Source organism: Oncorhynchus mykiss, chromosome 3, assembly GCF_057628025.1.
Source record: "Oncorhynchus mykiss isolate SJ-2025 chromosome 3, ASM5762802v1, whole genome shotgun sequence".
In the NCBI taxonomy this organism is placed as follows: Eukaryota; Metazoa; Chordata; class Actinopteri; order Salmoniformes; family Salmonidae; genus Oncorhynchus; species Oncorhynchus mykiss.
The window spans coordinates 56,697,494-56,720,807 of record NC_143024.1 but is presented as its reverse complement, the minus strand read 5'-3'; the positions used below and the strand labels follow the sequence as shown (position 1 = coordinate 56,720,807).

General features: G+C 41.9%; 1 protein-coding gene across 6 annotated transcripts; it reads left to right on the top strand.

Moving 5' to 3' along the window:
- Positions 1-321: 321 nt before the first annotated feature.
- LOC110520009 (1-phosphatidylinositol 4,5-bisphosphate phosphodiesterase delta-4) lies at positions 322-22,668 on the top strand. 6 transcript variants are annotated; one of them, XM_021596963.3, is made up of 16 exons: positions 322-1,120; positions 2,968-3,021; positions 3,873-4,031; positions 4,211-4,439; positions 4,581-4,710; positions 5,118-5,349; positions 6,698-6,899; positions 7,013-7,157; positions 7,430-7,582; positions 10,569-10,721; positions 11,052-11,202; positions 11,358-11,474; positions 20,333-20,508; positions 20,644-20,776; positions 21,359-21,508; positions 21,797-22,668. In XM_021596963.3, exons 2-16 carry the CDS (start codon positions 3,000-3,002, stop codon positions 21,895-21,897), a joined length of 2,253 nt encoding a protein of 750 aa, XP_021452638.2. In that variant the 5' UTR covers positions 322-1,120; positions 2,968-2,999; the 3' UTR covers positions 21,898-22,668. The 6 variants fall into 6 exon arrangements, 2 of the variants coding, with proteins under 2 accessions (XP_021452638.2, XP_090085718.1); XR_016494710.1 differs by having other exon boundaries at positions 690-1,120; positions 20,350-20,508; XR_016494712.1 differs by having other exon boundaries at positions 690-1,120; positions 10,569-10,822; positions 20,350-20,508.
- Positions 22,669-23,314: the final 646 nt, after the last annotated feature.

Genomic DNA, 23,314 nt, shown 5'->3' with positions numbered 1-23,314 from the left:
GGGGCATATGGCCAATATACCACGGCTAAGGGCTGTGTCCAGGCACTCCGCGATGCGTCGTGCCTAAGAACAGCCCTTAGCCGTGGTATATTGGCCATATACCACAAACCACCGAGGTGCCTTAATTGCTATTATAAACTGGCGACCAATGTAATTAGAGCAGTAAAAATAAATGTTTCGTCATACCCGTTGTATACAGTCTTATATACCACGGCTGTCAGCCAATCAGCATTCAGAACTCAAACCACCCAGTTTATAATAGACAATAAACGCAGCAAACCATGGCTGCATGTGCAATAGACGTTAACTCATTGATGGGATAAGTACAGTAGGTATGGAAAGGATTGTCTGGGTATGTGTGAACTGGACGACTGTATGCCACTCTCTACATGCATTTTGATATTGCACAGGCAACCTCTCCTAGACTGAGTTATCTGTAATCTGTCTGTGCTGAGGTAAACACGAGTACTGTCTGGATTGCTGTCCTTAAAACAATGGAGAGGGGTGAATCGAATCTGCAGTCTGCTCATGGATAAGGTAGAGAGAGAGTGTGTGTATGGAGACGGGGAGAGCAAGACATTTAAAGTGAGCAGCAGCATACTGTGGCAGCCTACAGGAAAACAGCAAAGGATTTTTTTAAAGCAGCCTTGGAAAAATTGAACAGCCCTCATCAGGGTGTAGGAAAATAGGAAAAGAGAGGGAGTGGTAGGGAAGGAAGGAGAGGGGGGTAGGTGGATGGGGGAGGAGTGTACCAGAAGGCGGCAACCTTTTCCCAGATGAAGCAGGCAAAGTAGAGCATAGAGGACATATACACTGAGCCAGCTTTCCTCTGGACACTCCCCATCTCCTGAGCCCAGTGCTTGGCTAGTGGTCTCGGGACACTCCCTAAGCGTCCATAGTTCTGGAGCTTTCTACTAGGCCTGCTACCCCCGCCAGACCCCTATCTCTTTTGGGTGGCCAGCTATCTTTGACACTTCCTAATCCTGGTCTGGAGCCTTTTCCTGTAGCATTTTCCTGGATTTCTCTCACCAAACATCCCCAATCTATTCTGGAGCTCTTCACAGCAGTGGCAGCCCCAGCGGGGCCAGGGCAAAGACCCGAGGGAGAGGTCTACAATTTGGTAAGTGTAATTTCTTCTCCTTTGACTCATTCTATTTGTCCTCATCTTGATTGTAAAAGGCATAGCCTACACTACATAATGTGTTCAGCACAGGTTGTGGTTTAGTGTTGCGGTTGTTGGTTTGATTATAATCTTACCCCCTGGTTGCTGTTTTTATTCTGTCTCATATTACAGCAGCTGGTTCTACTTTGTTGTCCTTCAGCCAGCCTCCCTACATGGCACAAGCACATTTTACATGTGTGCTAAAAGACTGGTGGACCTGAATTTGTTTACAGGATTCTTCACACAGCTCCTCCTGAACTGTAGCAACAGCCCATTGAGGGTTGAGTACAGAGCTTTCATGAAAGGGGAAATTTTAAAATTTAACCATTATTTAACTAGGCAAGTCAGTTAAGAACATATTCTTATTTACAATGACAGCCTAATTTACAATGAAGGTCATATATCGCAGATGTTTATAATAAGGGGTGCTTGTAATTAAATGTACAGTGAAGACATATGGGCATATGATGAGGCTGCCATTTCACTTGATAAACAGTGTTTCTTTAATACTTTGAGTAGTTTTAGTGTGAGTAGCCCATTTAAAGTATGACACCGACTTGCCAGTGAGTCAGGATTCTCTCCCTGTGTTTGTGGTCAGGTGGATACTCTCAGGCACGTGGCTGGGTATTAGTCATATTTCCAAAACACTATCAACGGCCCACCAAATAACATAACATAAAAGTTTATTCATTGGTTAGAATCGTATGACTTTGTGTGTACACATGAGAGTGTACTGTATGTGTAGGAGGGGTCCATGAAAATGATTGCTTTGTGAGAGCTCTTCCTATTCTTTCACATCTTTTCACAAACACCACATATCAAAAACATCACTGGTGTTGTTAAAAAATATTAAACAGATAGTTTCTTTGCAGTACTTCAGGGACAATGCTTTATTTACACTTGTATTGCTGAAGAAGGAGTGGATATTTCGTTCACAAACTAACAGTGGGGCTGGGAGGAAATGCCTTTGTGGTATTTTGAACTATGGAACAATTTACCTTGCTGTAAACGGTAAAAAAAAAAGAGAAAATATACAATCAAAATTAGCCATTGTTCTACAAAGGTTGTAAAATGACAATGTGAGGAAAGGGAGACATTCTACAGCCAAAAAAGAACTCTCCCTTTATGGAACATTTGACTGATTGGAGTGTACAATACAATAAGTTCTTGTGAGTTTCCTCTCTGTGAGGAGTTGAGCACCTCTTCCCTAGGGAACTAGACAGCTGATTGGTGCGGAATATATTTTCTTCCAAAGGCTAATACATTTGTATTTGATAGCAGCACCAAAAGTAGTTGTCATACTAACACAGGGACATAGAGAATAGGGTTGGAGTCAATTCGGTTATGGCATATGACTTGAGAATTCGCATCTGAATTGGAGAGTTACCTGTTACTTTTGGTGCGATTTTTTAGATTCATGAATGAGACACCTGGTTCATTCTCTGTATTGTCCTGGTTAAACTGCATTCACTCCTATACTGCTTGAGCATTCTGCAGTGCAAACTACACTAGACTTAATTGAGTCCATGCGGCACACCGACTGTAAGAAATGCCAAGCTTTGGGTTGTCAATCTTCTACACCTCTCCCTCTTAGTCAATCAGTAGATCGAAAAATAAAGCATAAGTCTGATGGGATTTCCGAGCTCTGCATGCAACCCAGCTAAAATGTTGATGACACAGTTAGATCGATTATTCAGCCATGGATGTCCACACTGATCAGGAAGTAGGGAGGGAATCATTTTACTTGTGTCACTATTACAGCACAATTTGTATCACAGCAATTATTTTTGTCTTCTTTTTTGCAGGAAATTCCCACGGGCATGTGTCAAGGCTAGCAATGGAATCTCCCCAAAGCTTGTGTAAGTTGACAGATACTAAAAGGTTGCATGAGATTGCATCAATCATGCAATAATACAATTTAAAACCTCTACATGATTGGTGGGTCCCCCGCGGGACGGTTGAGCTAACGTAGGCTATTGTGATTAGCATGAGGTTGCAAGTAACAATAACATTTCCCAGGACATAGACATATCTGTTATTGGCAGAACACTTAAATTATTTTAAATCTAACTGCACTGTCCAATTTACAGTAGCTATTACAGTGAAATAATACCATGCTATTGTTTGAGGAAAGTGCACAGTTATGAAGTTGAAAATGTACTAATAAACCAATTAGGCACATTTGGGCAGTCTTGATACAAAATTTGGAACATAAATGCAATGTTTCATTGGATCAGTCTAAAACTTTGCACATACACTGCTGCCATTTAGTGGCCTAAATCTAAATTGTGCCTGGGTTGGCATAATACATTATGGCCTTTACCTTGCATTTCAAAGATGATTGTACAAAAAAAAAAAAAAAACATGTTTTTGTCTTTGTATTATCTTTTACTAGATCTAATGTGTTATTTTCTCAGACATTGATTTAACATTTCCACAAACTTCAAAGTGTTTCCTTTAAAATGATATCATGAATATGCATATCCTTGCTTCAAGTCCTGAGCTACAGGCAGTTAGATTTGGGTATGTCATTTTAGGCAAAAGTTTTTTTAAACGTGTGGATTCTTAAGAGAATTTCCTCTGATCAAAATCTCCGTTAACCAGAATAGAGAAACAATACGAGGTCTAAATTGATTAAGACTATATTTGTAAGGATGGTCAAGATGACTTTTGACCACAACCTTGACCACTAACCCCTGATCCTGCACAGTTGCCCAGGGTGATGAGGACCTCCAGGTGATGAAGGCGGGGGCAATGTTGAGGAAGGTCAAGTCTCGCTCTTGGAAGAAGCAGCGGCACTTCCGCCTGCAGGAGGATGGCCAGACCATCTGGTACAAGTCCAGGTGGGCAGGGACAGGCCACTCCACCTGTGAGTACTGCAAGTGTGTGGGTTTGGGTGGGTGGAGGAAGCAGGGAGGAGACAGCATAATAATTGATCAGACTGTAGATAAAAAGTTGAATGAACGGCCATACCATCTATTGAGAAATCACTTTAGCATAGAAAAAGCCTGAGTATGTCTTCACATGATGCCTAATGTTCTCTCTTAGTCTCTGTGGCTGACGTGGATGTGGTGCGCGAGGGTCACCAGTCGGAGATCCTGCTAAGTATCGCTGATGAGTTCCCCGCTGACCTCTGTTTCACCCTGGTGTTCCGTGGTCGCCGCAGCAACTTGGACCTGGTGGCGGAGTCGCCGTCCGAGGCGCAGGTCTGGATCCGGGGTGTCCGCAAACTGATCCAGAACACTAAGAGCATGAATGACAAGGAGAGGCTCGACCAGTATCCTTGTTCCAAGCTCAGCATTAAATACAACATACGGATTGATTAACCATACAAACCAATGAGGGTCTATAATGTTGCTCCATTCTATCTTAACTCTTACTAATTGTTGCCCTTAGCCAGCGTCTTCCTTTTTCTCAGGTGGATCTGGGACTGGTTTCAAAAGGCGGATAAAAACAAAGATGGACGGATGAACTTCAAGGAGGTGCGCACACTGCTGAAGATGATGAACGTGGACATGAATGAAGAGTACACTCTTCGCCTTTTCACGGTGAGGTTACCGTCATCATCTACTGTTCACTTTTGAATTGAATCCATCTCCCATGCTAACTCTTGTATAGATCCAGCTATTTGTCTGTCAATCCCAAATGAATGGGAGGGTGCTTATCTTTCCCATTCATTTGGAATTTAGGCATATGCTCATATACTCACATGCAAATCCATGGATTTTGACATGTAATCAACCTTAAAGTATAGTGAGCAGTAGTTAAATGTGGATGATGTAAGTGGTGGAATTGTCCCCAACATTGGTTGCTTTTCTATGACGTCATCGTAAGTGACTACACCGTCAGTGGTCTACCATCATAAGGTGGTAGAACTCTAATCGAAAATAAAATGTAATGGGAACACCTTTTCTCTGAAGTAGACAAGTATTCTGCTCTTTGCTTTTACCCCCAGATGGCTGATAACTCAGAGTCCGGTTGTCTGGAGAACGAGGAGTTTGTCCAGTTCTATAAGATGCTGACGAAGAGGGAGGATGTGTGGCGGGTGTTCCAGGACTATTCTCGGGACGGACAGATATTAACCCTCGCTGAGCTGGAGGACTTCCTGAAGCAGGAGCAGCAGGAGGGGGAGAGGAGTCTGGAACACGCCCAAGAGTTGATTGACCGCTATGAACCCTCAGAGAACGGTAAGGACCACTGTGCAACTGTGGTCAACCACAATCAACTATATGAATGAGATCATTAATAGCCTCATTAAGACAATGTCAATCATAATGAATGACAACCACAATGATCATTACCTAGTATACCTGAGTGAACCACAAGAGCCCACAATGGTCGGTCAACAAGTCGCCATGTTTCATAAAAAATATGTTGTACGTTTTTTTGTGCCCTTTTATTTTTTTTACTTTGTAGTTTTTTTGGGGGGTTTCTGTCATGGAAATTCTTACACAGGGACACTCAAAGCCAATTTTAAATTAATCATTGTTTATTGTCAGCGTGCTGGAGAGGTTCCAACCAACTCAATGCACCATTGTCACGTTCTGACCTTAGTTCTTTTGTTATGTCTTTGTTTAGTATGGTCAGGGCATGAGTTGGGTGGGTTGTCTATGTTAGGTTTTCTATGATTTGCTATTTCTGTGTTTGGCCTGGTATGGTTCTCAATCAGAGGCAGCTGTCAATCGTTGTCCCTGATTGAGAACCATATTTAGGTAGCCTGTAATCCATTGTGTTTTGTGGGTGGTTGTTTCCTGTTTAGTGGTTTGGTTTCACCTTTCAGGACTGTTTGTTTGTCGTGTTTGTTGTTTTGTCTAGTGTTGCATATTTCATTAAATAATATGAACACTTACCACGCTGCACCTTGGTCCTCCTCTCCTTCCACCAACGAGAAGCGTTACAACCATAGTACACATGTCAATCAGGAGCTCTGCCTGGGCAGACCCAGCAGTTGTCTTATATACGGCTATGCACAGACAAGTTATATTTGCATGATTTAGCATAATTAATTCATTACCGTTTTGTTTTATTCATGTGACCGACCAATACTGTTTCATAACATGGGACAGACCAACACCTTACAAGGCTTCTTTCTCTCCAAGCTGAAACCTTTAAACTGAGATATCTTTCGTTTGTTCTCCAAACAAGGTCTGGTCATACTGCCAAATTGCAGCTACTGATAAGCGAGGATTTGTACAGTCAGCCACTTGCATGAACACAGAAATTGATTTATAGAACAGCATATGAATAGAACACAGAAATTAGTTATAAGAAAAGCACAAACATTAAAATTTCCATTACAGTTCCAATAAGATTTTTTTTATAGATATATTTGTCCTTATATTAAGTATTGTATATTGTATGTCCATATATATAGATTTTTCAACTAGTAACCATGATTGACCACAATTATACTGACCATAGTCAATTGTAATCAACTGTCATTGTCGACCACAATCAACAGAGAGATGTAGTTTACTGAGCATTTTCTGATTGGTTTGACTTATATAAGACAGAACTTCCCATGTCTTCTCACAGCCAAGAAACACGGGGCCATGTCTATAGACGGCTTCCAGATGTACCTGGTCTCTCCAGAGGGCGCCATCTTGGATCCCCAGCTGCTGGCCCTACACCAGGACATGAGCCAGCCCCTCAGCCACTACTTCATCTGCTCCTCCCACAACACCTACCTGATGGATGACCAGCTCCGAGGACAGAGCAGCCAGGAGGCCTACATCCAGTGAGGAACAAAACACTCAGCATTGCAACCCTTTATAGCTTACATGGCAGTAAGGCACTGTTCAAACAGCTTTTGATATGCACTGCTGTTGAACTCAGTGTGTCTGTGTGCAGGGCTCTGAAGCGTGGCTGTCGTTGCGTTGAGGTGGACTGTTGGGATGGGCCAAATGGAGAGCCGGTTGTTTATCACGGCCACACCTTCACGTCCAAGATACTTTTCAGAGACGTCATCACCACACTGGCGGAGTACGCCTTCAAGGTGGGCACTTCAATACCTGAATTAACTGTAGCCTCCATGACCACGGCAGCTCTATCCACAACTCTAAATCTAATCCAGTCTCTTAGTGGTTCTGTCCATTTGTCTTCTGTATTGGTTTTTGCTTCAACCAAGTATTCAGCATCATGAAACATCCTGTCTTCAGCCTTCACCTCTTCTCAGAAGAACGACTGTAAAAAAAAAAAGACTGTCAAAGTTCAACACATCCTTTTAGGAATTCCGTCCGTCCCCTCTCCCCTCTCCCGGTGTCCTAGGTGTCTGAGTTTCCTGTCATCCTGTCCCTGGAGAACCACTGCAGCATGGAGCAGCAGAGGGTCATGGCCCAGCTTCTGGACACCATCCTGGGGGACACACTGCTCAGGGCCCCCCTCGACAGACTGGTTCCCCAAGAGCTGCCCTCTCCTCAGGTAAGACCAACACTGGACCGCTTCAATTCACTGATCAGGGTCCGGGGTGGTACTGCAGTGGCTCCGCAAATTTTTGTTTTTTGGAGGGGGGAGTAATTTGTTGGGGATTTTGTGGTGAAAGATACATATTTTACTATCGCTAGCTGCAAAAGAGGACCATTGTGGATACCATTTTTATGTCTCTGCGTCCAGCATGAAGGAAGTTACAGTGCCTTGCGAAAGTATTCGGCCCCCTTGAACTTTGCAACCTTTTGCCACATTTCAGGCTTCAAACATAAAGATATAAAACTGTATTTTTTTGTGAAGAATCAACAACAAGTGGGACACAATCATGAGGTGGAACGACATTTATTGGATATATAAAACTTTTTTAACATATCAAAAACTGAAAAATTGGGCATGCAAAATTATTCAGCCCCTTTACTTTCAGTGCAGCAAACTCTCTCCAGAAGTTCAGTGAGGATCTCTGAATGATCCAATGTTGACCTAAATGACTAATGATGATAAATACAATCCACCTGTGTGTAATCAAGTCTCCGTATAAATGCACCTGCACTGTGATAGTCTCAGAGGTCCGTTAAAAGCGCAGAGAGCATCATGAAGAACAAGGAACACACCAGGCAGGTTCGAGATACTGTTGTGAAGAAGTTTAAAGTCGGATTTGGATACAAAAAGATTTCCCAAGCTTTAAACATCCCAAGGAGCACTGTGCAAGTGATAATATTGAAATGGAAGGAGTATCAGACCACTGCAAATCTACCAAGACCTGGCCGTCCCTCTAAACTTTCAGCTTTTTTATGGAAGAGTGGCAAGAAGAAAGACATTTCTTAAAGATATCCATAAAAAGTGTTGTTTAAAGTTTGCCACAAGCCACCTGGGAGACACACCAAACATGTGGAAGAAGGTGCTCTGGTCAGATGAAACCAAAATGGAACTTTTTGGCAACAATGCAAAACGTTTTGTTTGGCGTAAAAGCAACACAGCTGAACACACCATCCCCACTGTCAAACATGGTGGTGGCAGCATCATGGTTTGGGCCTGCTTTTCTTCAGCAGGGACAGGGAAGATGGTTAAAATTGATGGGAAGATGGATGGAGCCAAATACAGGACCATTCTGGAAGAAAACCTGATGGAGTCTGCAAAAGACCTGAGACTGGGACGGAGATTTGTCTTCCAACAAGACAATGATCCAAAACATAAAGCAAAATCTACAATGGAATGGTTCAAAAATAAACATATCCAGGTGTTAGAATGGCCAAGTCAAAGTCCAGACCTGAATCCAATCGAGAATCTGTGGAAAGAACTGAAAACTGCTGTTCACAAATGCTCTCCATCCAACCTCACTGAGCTCGAGCTGTTTTGCAAGGAGGAATGGGAAAAAATGTCAGTCTCTCGATGTGCAAAACTGATAGAGACATACCCCAAGCGACTTACAGCTGTAATCGCAGCAAAAGGTGGCGCTACAAAGTATTAACTTAAGGGGGCTGAATAATTTTGCACGCCCAATTTTTCAGTTTTTGATTTGTTAAAAAAGTTTGAAATATCCAATAAATGTCGTTCCACTTCATGATTGTGTCCCACTTGTTGTTGATTCTTCACAAAAAAATACAGTTTTATATATTTATGTTTGAAGCCTGAAATGTGGCAAAAGGTTGCAAAGTTCAAGGGGGCCGAATACTTTCGCAAGGCACTGTAGATGTACTTTCACAAGCCAATGCTAACTAGCGTTAGCACAATGATTGGAAGTCTATAGGAACAGTTAGCATGCTAGCTGACACTGAAGTAAATAAATGGCTTCATTACCAAAATCTCCTTTAATATGGAGGAAATTACAGTCATTGGTGCTAATTACAGGCTTTTTTCTGTATACAACATTATTAGGAAGGCCATCTAAGTGATGATTTTCGGGGTGAAAAATAAGTTTCAGTGTCAACTTAAAACAACAAAAAACAGATAGAATGCATGAATAAAAAATATTGAACTATATACATTTTTACACATTTTTAAATAATACCATCTTTGAGAGCTAACAATCAAATAAAAGCTGGACAATCAGGAGGAATCGAAAAATTCAGGGCACATGCCATTGATTTTTGTGATAATGTTTGAGCAGAGGAACAAAGCATTAGCCATGGCAAAATGTATAGAAGGGCAGAAAATGAGCTTTACAACAGCAAAAAAAAAATCTACGCAGCCAAGATACCTTTCTAGCTAATGGAGTGTTAGAGTTTACACTTCCTCTCCAATGATCAGTGGGAAGGTCTAGATAATGAAGCTGTCTACCAAATCTATTCAATTGAACATTTTGATTACATTCACCTGATAAGGCAAGATGTGTGTGTTTATTTTTGCTAACATATGATGGGGGTCTCTGGGTTGCCCATTTGCCTGGGTTGGGGTCCCTGGGCAAGCAAAGTTGATTCTATTCTATTCTATTCTATTTATCTACTCTACTGTAACCCTTATTCAACAAGGCAAGTCAACTATTTATCAAGTCAATTGAGAAGACGTTCTCTAAGGATTTGATTTCCTGTCTATGACTTTGTTCAGGTTTTTATTCAGCAGTCATGCTGGGAGCAGTGATTTTCATACTCTTCTTCTAGTCAGAGCACTTAAAAGAGAGATAAATATCCAATGAGGTGTGTGTTTGTGTATGTGTGTGCTAGACTAAAGTTAGTTAGAAAAATGTATTAAAGTGTTACTCCAAAATGATATAATAATTGACGATACAAAATACAAATAAAGCAAAAACATATTGTGGACCACTCAAATAGATTTGAGACACTAAAAAAATAATATTCAAACATGGCACAGTATTTCCTTTGGCGTCATCTACGTATAATACATGACATCATCTATTCATTGGCATCAGTTATTATACACGGTCATCTATACACATGTGTGTGTATGTATGTGTGTGTGTATGTGTGTGTGTGTGTGCGCCCGTACGCGCATGTGTCCTTGGATTCGTGCATACTCATACAAGGATCTGAAGGGAAAGGTCCTGCTGAAAGCGAAGAAGATTGGCGGCGTAGAAGAAAGTGAAACGCTGACCGATGAGGTCACTGATGAGGTCAGCGACGAAGATGAGGCTGACCCTAAGAGCCTGTCTGCAGAGGCCCTTCGTCTCAATGATAAGGTACGTGGCTGGACGTATGTATCTGGAAGGATGAACGGACGGATGATGGACAGACGGATGGATGGATCTGTTAGGATGGACGGAAGGATGGATGGATGGAGGTGAACGACTGGCAACCTCTTGCAGTCATCTGCACCAACTATTACACTTATACATTACTAGATTATTACTGACAATACATTCTGCCATTTTGCAAAAAATATCACACACTAAGCAAACAATAAACACTGTGCTTTGACCTGCCAGCTAATCATGATATGCGATGGTTTAATTAATAGCCACCAAGCAGGTGATATTTGTTCACTCACATGTAACGTCCTGTCTCTTCAGAAATCCAAGTTCTCCAGGGAACTATCGGATCTGGTCGTGTACTGTAAGAGTGTTCATTTCCACAGCTTTGAGTACTCTCGCCTGCACTCCAAGTGCTACGAGATGTCCTCCTTCTCTGAATCCAAGGCCAGGAAACTTGCAAAGGACACAGGTGCACCCTGAACTATTTTAGCAATACCTACATACCAAACAATGTATCGATATTGCCAAGGATCATTGGTTAGGAATTCACAACCATTCACTGTTGTAGGTCCGCTGGGTTATGGGATAGACAAAAGCATCACTGTATGGCTGTGTCTTTCTCAGGGGCAGAGTTTGTGCACCACAACAGCAGACAGCTGAGCAGGGTCTACCCCAGTGGCATGAGGACCGACTCCTCCAACTACAACCCACAGGAGCTGTGGAACGTAGGCTGTCAGATAGGTGAGAGCCTCTTCACTAAAACCATTTTGTACTCAGGTCAATGTTGTAGTGTAAATCTGTTTTTAAACAAGCTAGCAGTTTCGGTTTCCCATTGATTCTGGGAATGAAGTCATGCGTTTACTGACCCGTAAAACTGAATGTTTTTAAATGTTCTGATAACGGAAGTAAAAAATGTTGTCTGTTCTGGGAATGTTTATTTTTAGGTTGCAGGGAGGTTCTGAGAACATTTACTCTGGTTCCTTGAAATTTTTCCCTGGAGTTTTTATTAACGCTTTTGAGAACTAAAATTATAGGTTATTTTGTGGCTTCCTTAAAACTTTAATTGAATGTTTCAATAACATTTTTAATAACACTGTTATTGCTTATGCTTATTTTGGGTTAACTTTTTTGAACTACAAGCACAGATAGGACACATAGAAATGTGGTAGCGCTATAGGTTCGGGGTGAATATTTAGCTATTTTTACAACCAATAATAATGATTGTGGTGGTGCGAAAGGATTGGGTTTTGATGAATAAAGAAGTATGTGTGTCGAGGCTTGACCCCTCACTGGCCAATCAGAACATGCTCCGTGGCTAAATATATGGTTGGTTCAAGTTGTGTATTTGCGGTCTTTTATGTATTGCCTTGGAATCAACTCCAATTCCAATGTTAGTCCGTCATAGTTTGTTAAATAGCTTGCAGAAGCAAAATGACAAAATGTAGACCTATCCCATCTTTGCTAAATATGTTAACTTGAACCTGTTCGCAGTCCACACTGTTCTAAGTAATTGCATGGCTTCAATATGGAAATATATACAGAACCATTCAAAAGTTTGGACACACCTACTCATTCAAGGGTTTGAGTATAACAATAGTGAAGATATCAAAACTATGAAAGAACACATGGAATCATGTAGTAACTAAAAAAAAGTGTTAAACAAATCCAAATATATTGTTCTAGCCGTGTCTGAATCCTGGCTTAGGAAGACCACCAAAAACTCTGAAATCTCCATCCTTAACTACAACATTTTCAGACAAGATAGAACGGCCAAAGGGGGCGGTGTTGCAGTCTACTGCAGAGATAGTCTGCAGAGTTCTGTCCTACTATCCAGGTCTGTACCCAAACAATTTGAACTTCTATTTTTAAAAATCCACCTCACTAAAAACAAGTCTCTCACTGTTGCCGCCTGCTATAGACCACCCTCTGCCCCCAGCTGTGCTCTGGACACCATATGTGAACTGATTGCCCCCCATCTATCTTCAGAGCTCGTGCTGCTAGGTTACCTAAACTGGAACATGCTTAACACCTCAGCCATCCTACAATCTAATGCCCTCAATCTCACACAAATGATCAATGAACCTACCAGGTACCACCCCAAAGCCGTAAACACGGGCACCCTCATAGATATCATCCTAACCATCTTGCCCTCTAAATACACCTCTGCTGTTTTCAACCAAGATCTCAGTGATCATTGCCTGCATCCGTAATGGGTCAGCAGTCAAACGACCTCCACTCATCACTGTCAAACGCTCCCTGAAACACTTCAGCGAGCAGGCCTTTCTAATCGACCTGGCCCAGGTATCCTGGAAGGATATTGACCTCATCCCGTCAGTGGAGGATGCCTGGTTATTTTTTTTAAATGCCTTCCTCACCATCTTAAATAAGCATGCCCCATTCAAGAAATGTAGAACCAGGAACAGATATAGCCCTTGGTTCTCTCCAGACCTGCCTACCCTTAACCAACACAAAAACATCCTATGGCGTTCTGCATTAGCGTGATATGCAACTTTTCAGGGAAGCTAGAAACCAATATACACAGGCAGTTAGAAAAGCCAGCACTAGCTTTTTCAAGCAGAAATTCATTTCCTGCAACACAAACTCAAAAAAGTTCTGGGACACTGTAAAGTCCATGGAGAATAAGAACACCTCCTCCCAGCTGCCCACTGCATTGAGGATAGGAAACACTGTCACCACCGATAAATCCACTATAATTGAGAATTTCAATAAGCATATTTCTACGGATGGCCATGCTTTCCACCTGGCTACCCCTACCCCTACCCCGGTCAACAGCACTGCACCCCCCACAGCAACTCGCCCAAGCCTTCCCCATTTCTCCTTCTCCCAAATCCCGTCAGCTGATGTTCTGAAAGAGCTGCAAAATCTGGACCCCTACAAATCAGCCGGGCTCGACAATCTGGACCCTTTCTTTCTAAAATTATCTGCCGAAATTGTTGCAACCCCTATTACTAGCCTTTTCCACCTCTCTTTGTGTCATCTGAGATTCCCAAAGATTGGAAAGCAGCTGCGGTCATCCCCCTCTTCAAAGGGGGGGAAACTCTTGACCCAAACTGCTACAGACCTATATCTATCCTACCCTGCCTTTCTAAGGTCTTCGAAAGCCAATTCAACAAACAGATTACCGACCACCTTCTCCGCTATGCAATCTGGTTTCAGAGCTGGTCATGGGTGCACCTCAGCCACACTCAAGGTCCTAAATGATATCTTATTAACCGCCATCGATAACAAACAATACTGTGCAGCCATATTCATTGACCTGGCCAAAGCTTTCGACTCTGTCAATCACCAAATCCTCCACGGCAGACTCGATAGCCTTGGTTTCTCAAATGATTGTTACTTCTCTGATAGAGTTCAGCGTGTCAAATCGGAGGGCCTGTTGTCTGGGCCTCTGGCAGTCTCTATGGGGGTGCCACAGGGTTCAATTTTTTTGGGCCGACTCTATTCTCTGTATACATCAATGATGTCGCTCTTGCTGCTGGTGAGTCTCTGATCCACCTCTACGCAGACGACACCATCCTGTATCCTTCTGGCCCTTCTTTGGACACTGTGTTATCAACCCTCCAGACAAGCTTCAATGCCATACAACTCTCCTTCCGTGGCCTCCAACTGCAACTCTTCAACTGATTGCTGCCTGCACCTGCCCGCCTGTCCAACATCACTACTATGGACGGTTCTGACTTAGAATATGTGGACAACTACAAATACCTAGGTGTCTGGTTAGACTGTAAACTCTCCTTCCAGACTCACATCAAACATCTCCAATCCAAAGTTAAATCTAGAATTGGCTTCCTATTTCGCAACAAAGCATCCTTCACTCATGCTGCCAAACATACCCTCGTAAAACTGACCATCCTACTGATCCTCGACTTCGGCGATGTCATTTACAAAATAGCCTCCAATACCCTACTCAATAAATTGGATGCAGTCTATCACAGTGCCATCCGTTTTGTCACCAAAGCCCCATATACTACTCACCATTGCGACCTGAACGCTCTTGTTGGCTGACCCTTGCTTCATACTCGTTGCCAAACCCACTGGCTCTAGGTCATCTACGAGACCCTGCTAGGTAAATTCCCTCCTTATCTCAGCTCGCTGGTCACCATAGCAGCACCCACCTGTAGCACGCGCACCAGCAGGTATATCTCTCTGGTCACCCCCAAAACCAATTTCTCCTTTGGCCACCTGTCCTTCCAGTTATCTGCTGCCAATGACTGGAACGAACTACAAAAATCTCTGAAACTGGAAACACTTATCTCCCTCACTAGCTTTAAGCACCAGCTGTCAGAGCAGCTCACAGATTACTGCACCTGTACATAGTCCATCTATAATTTAGCCCATCTATAATTTATAATTTAGAAAGAGGTGTGGGAGGCCCAGTTTCACAACTGAACAAGAAGACAAGTACAATAGAGTGTCTAGTTAGAGAAATAGACACCTCACTTGAAGTCCTAAACTTGCAGCTTCATTAAATAGTACCCGCAAAACACCAGTCTCAACGTCAACAGTGAAGAGGTGACTCCGGGATGCTGGCCTTCTAGGCAGAGTTGCAAAGAAAAAATAAAAGATTAAGATGGGCAAAAGAACACAGACACTGGACAGATGAAGATTGGAAAAGAGTGTTATGGACAGAGTTTGAGTTTGAGGTGTTCTGATCACAAAGAAGAACATTTGTGAGACGCAGAAAACATGAAAGATGCTGGAGGAGGGCTTGGCGCCATCTGTCAAGCATGGTGGAGGCAATGTGATTGTCTGGGGGTGCTTTGGTGGTGGTAAAGTTTGAGATGTGTACAGGGTAAAAGGGATCTAGAAGAAGGAAGGCTATCACTCCGTTTTGTAAAGCCATGCCATACCTTGTGGACGGCACTTAATTGGTGCCGATTTCCTCCTACAACAGTACAATGACCCAAAGCACAGCTCCAAACTATGCAATAACTATTTAAGAAGAAGCAGTCAGCTGGTGTTCTGTCTTGAATGGAGTGGCCAGCACAGTCATCGGATCTCAACCCTATTGAGCTGTTGTAGGAGCAGCTTGACCATATGGTACGTAAGAAGTGCCCATCAAGCCAGTCCAACTTGTGGGAGGTGCTTCAGGAAGCATGGGGTGAAATCTCTTCAGATTACCTGAACAAATTGACAATTAGAGTGCCAAAGGTCTGCAAAACTGTAATTGCTGCAAATGGAGGATTCTTTGACAAAAGCAAAGTTTGAAGGACACAATTATTATTTCAATTAAAAATCATTATTCACAACCTTGTCAACATCTTGACTATATTTTATATTCATTTTGCAACTCATTTCATGTATGTTTTCATGGAAAACAAGGACATTTCTAAGTGACACCAAACTTATGAACGGGAGTGTACATGGATAGCAGATGTTATAGCTAGTGTAGCAAAATGCGTGTGCTTCTGGTTCCGACAGTGCAGCACTATCTAACATGTAATCTAAAGATTCCACAAAATCTACCTAATAAACACAAATCTAAGTAAAGGAATGGAATAAGAATATAGACATATAAATATATGGATGAGCAATGACAGAGCAAGATGCAATAGATGGTACAAAATACAGCATACTGTCAAGGTTGTGCGCTACTGGTGAGAAGTTAGGTGCAGGAAAGCAGAGAGTTGTGATCAGGCACACTTTATTTGGCAGAAGCACAAAAGACCCTCCAGCCAATGGCAAAAGTGTATCAGCACAAAACCACTCACAATAATGCAAATGTATGACAATAAACATACTACGGGTCAAATCACAATACCCGGGGAAAAACCAGGCTGGCGCATAACACTAAACACATAACAAAATAATTCCACACAAAGACATGGGGGGGAACAGAGGAATGTATATATGCAGTGTGATTAGGGAATGTAAACCAGGTGTGTGGGGAACAAGACAAAACAAATGGAACAATGAAAAATGGAGTGGCCATGGCTAGAAAGCCGGTGACGCCAACCGCAGAACCCCGCCCGAACAAGGAGGGGAGCCGAAGTTAGAGTAGCAGTGATCCAGTGTTTTTCCAGCACGAGATCTACAGTCAATATGCTGATAGAATTGTTCTCAAATTTGCTTTGTTAAAATTACCAGCTATAATAAATGCAGCCTCTGGATATATGGTTTCCAGTTTGCATGAAGTAAAGTCCAGTGAAGTTCCTTGAGGGCTGTTGTGGTATTGGCTTGAGGGGGGATATACACGTGTGACAATAATCAAGGATAATTCCCTCGGGAGATAATACAGTTGGCATTTGATTGTGGAATTTTAGGTCAGGTGAACAAAAGGACTTGAGTTCCTGTATGTAACCACTCCGACAGCATATCCCGAGAGATTTTCCGTGAGACAGAGTGTGTTACAATCCCTGATGTCTCTCTGCAAAGCAACCCTTGCCTTAATTTTGTCTTCCTTGTTATCTAGAGACTGGACATTAGCGAGTAATATACTCGGAAGTGGTGGGGGGTGTGCGCGCCTGCTAAGTCTGACCAGAAGACTGCTCCGTCTACCTCTTCTCCAGCAGCGTTGTTTTGGGTCAGCCTCTGGAATCAATTCAAATGCCCTAGGTGGTACGTAGAAAGGAGCCGCTTCAGGAAAATCGCATTCCTGGTCGTAGTGATGGTAAGTTGACGTCGCTCTAATATCCAATAGTTCTTCCCGGTTGTATGTAACAACACTTGAGATTTTCTGGGCTAACATTGTAAGAAATAATACATTAAAAGAAATACTGCAAAGTTTCCTAAGGACTAGAAGTTGGTGCCATCTTTACAGTAATGATGGACTGTCATTTTGTCTTTGCTTATTTGAGCTGTTCTTCCAATAATATGGACTTGGGTCTTTTACCATATAGGGCTATCTTCTGTATACCAACCCTACCTTGTCACAGCACAACTGATTGTCTCAAACGCAATAATAAGGAAAGAAATTCAACAAATTAACTTTTAACAATGCACACCTGTTAATTGAAATGCTTTCCTGGTGACTTCCTCATGAAGCTGGTTGAGGGAATGCCAAGAGTGTGCAAAGCTGTCATCAAGGCAAAGGGTGGCTACTTTGAAGAATATCAAATATAAATTCATCCCAAACCATCTCAATTGGGTGGAAGTCGGGGGATTGTGGAGGCCAGGTCATCTGATGCAGCAACATCACTCTCCTTCTTTGCTGGTGATGCTGTGCAAAGTGTTTATACAAGGGTGGCTAAGAATCTAAAATATATTTTGATTTGTTTAACACTTCTTAGGATACTACATGATTCCATATGTGTTATTTCATAGTTCTAATGTCTTCTCTATTCTACAATGTAGAAAATAGAAAAGAAAAGAAAAACCCTTGAATGATTAGGTGTGTCCAAACTTATGAATGGTAGCATTCACACTGATATTGGGGCTAGGCCTACTGTAAATTGCATTATGGCTGAACATGGAAATGCAAAACGTTGTCAATAGGCAAGATTACATTCTTTACTGATAAGGCCTAAAAAGACAACAAATAATTATCAAATTATAAACAAAACACAACAACAACTTGTTTTTAAATAGGCTATGTCCAATACAGCTACAGGCACCATAATGACTCCCTGTGGGCATATAATATTACAACTACACAGACTATGGAGGGTTTTACACACATCAACATTTTTCACTGTAGCTGGACAAGGATCCAATATAAAGACAAAGAGAGAACCATCTTTTTTTTTTTAGCCCTTTTTTCTCCCCACAAGAGCAGGTCGCTGTTGTTTTATACTGGTATCTTTCATTTATTTGGCGTGGGCTACGGCCAAACAGTAGCCGTGAATTCGTAAACTCAATCCTATGTCTGGACAACTGTTCCTTTATGATCCAGCCAGGTCATTACAATATAATAAAATCGGCAGTATAAAAAAAGACAAGACGTATTGCTGTTGAGCCAGCCTTCATTATAGTAGACCTAGGGCAGGGCTGCCCAACCCTCTTCCTGGAGATCTCCTGTCCTGTAGGTTTTCAGTCCAACCCTAATTTAACATATCTGATTCAGCTAGTTAATGTCTTGTTGAGCAGCTAATTAGAATCAGGTGTTTTAAATTAGGGTCGGACTGAAAACACGCTGGACGGTGGAGCTCCAGGAAAGAGGGTTGGGCAGCCCTGGCCCAGGGTAACCTACGGAGGGCTTGGGTTTTGAACATATGAAACGTAAAAACAAGCAATTGTTACAGGAAAACAACTTCTAAAAACAAGGTTCACCAGTATTTACCGAGGGATCTGCATGGCTATAATAATGTAGGCCTGCCTACAACACAAAGATAAAAAAGGGAACGTTAGCTCTTTTAATAAGCTTCGGTGATTAAGTTTTATTTCCAAGTGGTCTCACGAGACAAGCCCTTTTTCAACAGTCTTGACTGCATTGGTCAAGACAAAAATAAACAGCTTTCATTGAGAGGAAGGGAGACTATGCTTGGTTTTCAATCAAATAAAATGAAATGGGGGAAAAACTATAGTTTTATGTTTCTTAAAACTCTTCTTCCATGCGCACATTGACAGTGTGCATCACGGCTACATAGGCTGTGTTTTTCCACTGTCAAAATTCATGCCATAACCAACCGTGTTACTGATAAAACCAGCTTTTGGTTGGTCTTACATATCCCTACTAGCCCTGCCTGAAATGAGAACTTTGGATCACATTTTTAAGGAAACATACATATCAACATATCAAATATTTCTATCCCTCCCATCTGAGCGCAAGCGAGATGATATAAGACAGGTAAATTGCCAACAGTTTGAAAATAGCAGAGCGCTAGCTTTAACAGGTTGAAATTGCCAACGAACATGAGATCGACGCTAGCGCCGCCTTAATGCCAACCGAAAATAGAGCCCATAATCTTCTGTTCTCTATCCATGGAATTAGTCCAATTTGCCACCAGGATGGAGCTAGCATGCCATGTTTTTTTCATGCATACAAAGCTTTTAATTTTAGTCTATTCAAACAAACCCAATTCCAAAAGAAAACAATTACTCATTAAGATCAGGTGTGGCCAATTAGTGTGCGAGGTCCACGCTTCACAAGATAGAGGATAGAGAGAGACTTCTGTTGATGCTGAGAACGGAATGTCTATGTTGTTAAATAACTTTCTTAGAACGTTCTCTTTGAACGCTACGAAGGTTTTTCTTGTGGTTTTTATGGGACGTTTTCTTTATGTTCTGAGAACAGAATGTATGTTCCTGGAACATTATGTGCTAGCTGCGCAAGTTCAGGCATAGCCCAGCTAGCACATAACGTAAAACTTTGCTTGTTTTTTTTTATACACTCTCTGTCCCAGACGATTTACCTTAAACAGGCCTAGAACCTGTTGTTTCTAATATATACATTACATTAGGCCTGGCTAAACACACTGTACACATCCGTACATGCATTGCTTGCTTCCTGGCTGGAAGAAAGAAGGAGAAGGTTTACTGCCCGAAATGGCAAGGTAACACATCCTGTAGATGGGTCTGGAGAGAAACAGGGTGCAAGCCAAGGAGAGTTAGAGACTACAAGCACGTTGTCTCCTCACTCTTCTTCACTTTGTGACAAATTTGTGAAAAGAGCTGTATGCATATATTTGATGTTCTCTTAGTGGCTCTGAACTTCCAGACAGCTGGGCCAGAGATGGATCTGAACGATGGGCTCTTCAGTCAGAACGGCTGCTGCGGCTACGTCCTCAAACCTGACTTCATGAGGAATGATGACTCTTTTGATCCAGAGAGACCCCAGGACCGGAATGGTTACACATCACTCCGCCTGTCTATCCAGGTCCAGAAACAACTATCTGTTGTGTTTTGTTGTGTGCATGTACAGTTAGTGTGTTTTGCCGGTTTCATTTGCAATGTTTTTGAGTATGTATCCTTGTCTGAGTTTTGATTTTTATGTGCATGTGTTGTCCATAAGGTGATCAGTGGGCAGCAGCTACCAAAGGTGAACCACAAGGAGGGCTCTATCGTTGACCCTCTGGTTAGAGTGGAGATCTACGGAGTATTTCAGGACCAAGCCAAGCAAGAAACTAGTTACATTGACAACAACGGTGAGGGACCAGCTTTCAAGGACTGTCAAAACACATTCATTGGGGTCTTTGTACAGACCCAGCTTACTCCTGGTCTAAAGTGGTCTAGGCCGCTTTGTGGCCTAAGGGGGTCTAGGCCGCTTCCTCCAGTGCACATGAACCGCAGCAGCATGGGTTCCAATTCGGCCCAATGTTATTTCAGCAAACTCTCCTCTGTCTTCTATCCAATAAACTAAGACTTAAAAAATATACAGTACCAGTCAAAAGTTTGGACACAACTACTCATTCAAAGGTTTTTCTTTATTTGTCTTTGTTTAACACTTTTTTGGTTACTACATGATTCCATATGTGTTATTTCATAGTTTTGATGTCTTCACTATTATTCTACAATGTAGAAAATAGTCAAAATAAAGTAAAACCCTTGAATGAGTAGGTGTGTCCAAACGTTCTACTGTTACTGATGTAAAAAAAAAGAAAGGCATGCATTATCATTATTATTACACGTAAGTATGATACACCATGCCATGTTTTAGTCAATTAGATAGAACCCCTGTACTTCTCTTGGCTGTCTAAAACCTGGAATCTGCTGCCCCCTGCCTACAGGTTTTAACCCTCTGTGGAATGAGACCCTCAATTTTATCGTCCATGTCCCTGAGTTGGCCCTGGTGCGTTTTGTGGTGGAGGACTATGACAAGTCCTCCAGGAACGACTTCATGGGCCAGTTCACTGTGCCCTTCACCTGTATTCAGCCAGGTAAGATTGACCTTATCATATTACACCTGAGGGTGAAGTCTGGACAACTGGGTAAATCCCAATGACAGTTTTCTTTAAATGATTGTACAAAATAATTTGATCCTATTGACTCGCTAAAGGTTAAATCAATTGATGAATCTTGTCAGAATTTGACATCCCTGCTGAGTGTTTTAATGTAAGCCTGTAATGTACAAATGTACATATTTTATTGTATGAGGGATGGTTTCCAAGTGGTTCTTCATGACAACAAGCTGAATTTCTTTTGGCTCCTCTCCCCACACTTCACAGGATATCGCCATATCCACCTTCTGTCCAAAGATGGGACGGCAATCCCTCTGTCTTCTCTGTTTGTCAACATCAAGATCTCCGAGCTAACAACAGAAGTCTGATGGCCCAAGGATTGGCTGAATAACATGCCGCAAACACCAACCACATGGGAGGGTTACAATAATACTGTTATCAGTTTTTAAAGCTAAATCTATACGCCCAATGAACTGCTTTAGATCATTTCTGCTTAAATAGCAGTTTCTGTTCAAGCAACATCAGCGGGGCCTCACACTGATGAAAGACAAAAAAACACTTGTCTCATGGCCTAGACAGCCTTACCTGGGAATTTTCAGCATTTTAGGGATTTTTTTGCTATTTCCCCAATATATAATCTTTTAAAATAATCAGAGTTTTTTAAAAACTTGAATGTCATGGGAGTGCGTCAAATCATATAGTGGTCCACGTTTGACGCCCACGCATATAACTGAGATGAAATCAATGAAGAAATGCTTGAGCCCAGTGTTAGCTTCTTTGACATGGCACATTCAATAGCTCTTGGCTCATCAAACTGATGCAAGGACTGACATATTGCAGGGTTCAAAGGTCATTTTAGAGTAACAGACTTTGCAATGGCCTCTTTTAAAAAAAAATCAGTTTTATAACCATCCAAGTATTCAACATTTGCACTGTGTGCTGGTAGAGTAGCTTAATTGTATAAACAATTATTCCTCCATCTAAACATTTCAATAGATATTCTTTACAGTTCTTCAAAGTGTGGCATGAAACTATATCTATTATCTAAAGAATCGTGTTGTAAAAGTATTAAACTGTAAAGTATTTATGTGCATAGAGCTCTGTAAATAAAGAGAAATGAAAGACCTGTCTTTAAAAAACGATATTTTAGAAAGCTATATTCCTATTGGTTAAAAATACTTTCCATTCATTTTATGTCAGTTTTCAATTTTGTACTACACACCATTAATTGGCTGTTTTAAATAATGTCTCATCAGACCACAGATCTTTTGCTTTATTTTGTTGCAAACTCCAGGCGTGCTGCCATGTGCCTTTTTCTCAGGAGTAGATTCCGCCCGGTCACTCTCCTATAAAGCCCAGATTGGTGAAGTGCTGTAGAGACTGTTGTCCTTCTGGTAGGTTCTCCCATCTCAGCCAAGGAATTCTGTAGTTCTGTCAGAGTGGTCACTGGGTTCTTGGTCACCTCCCTGACCAAGGTCCTTCTTGCCCGGTTGCTCAGTTTGGTCGAACGGCCAGCTCTAGGCAGAGTCTGGGTAATTCCATATTTTTTCAATTTCCCAATGATGGAGAGCACTGTGCTCTTGGAATATTTTAACACCTTATAAATAGTTTTATAGCCTTCCCCAGATACGGTATATGCCTATTCACAATTATATTTCGGAGATCTACGGCCAGTTCCTTGGACTTCATGTTATAGTATCTGGGTCTCCCGAGTGGCGCAGCAGTCTAAGGCATTGCATCTCAGACCCTGGTTCGATTCCAGGCTATATCACAATTGGCCGTGAT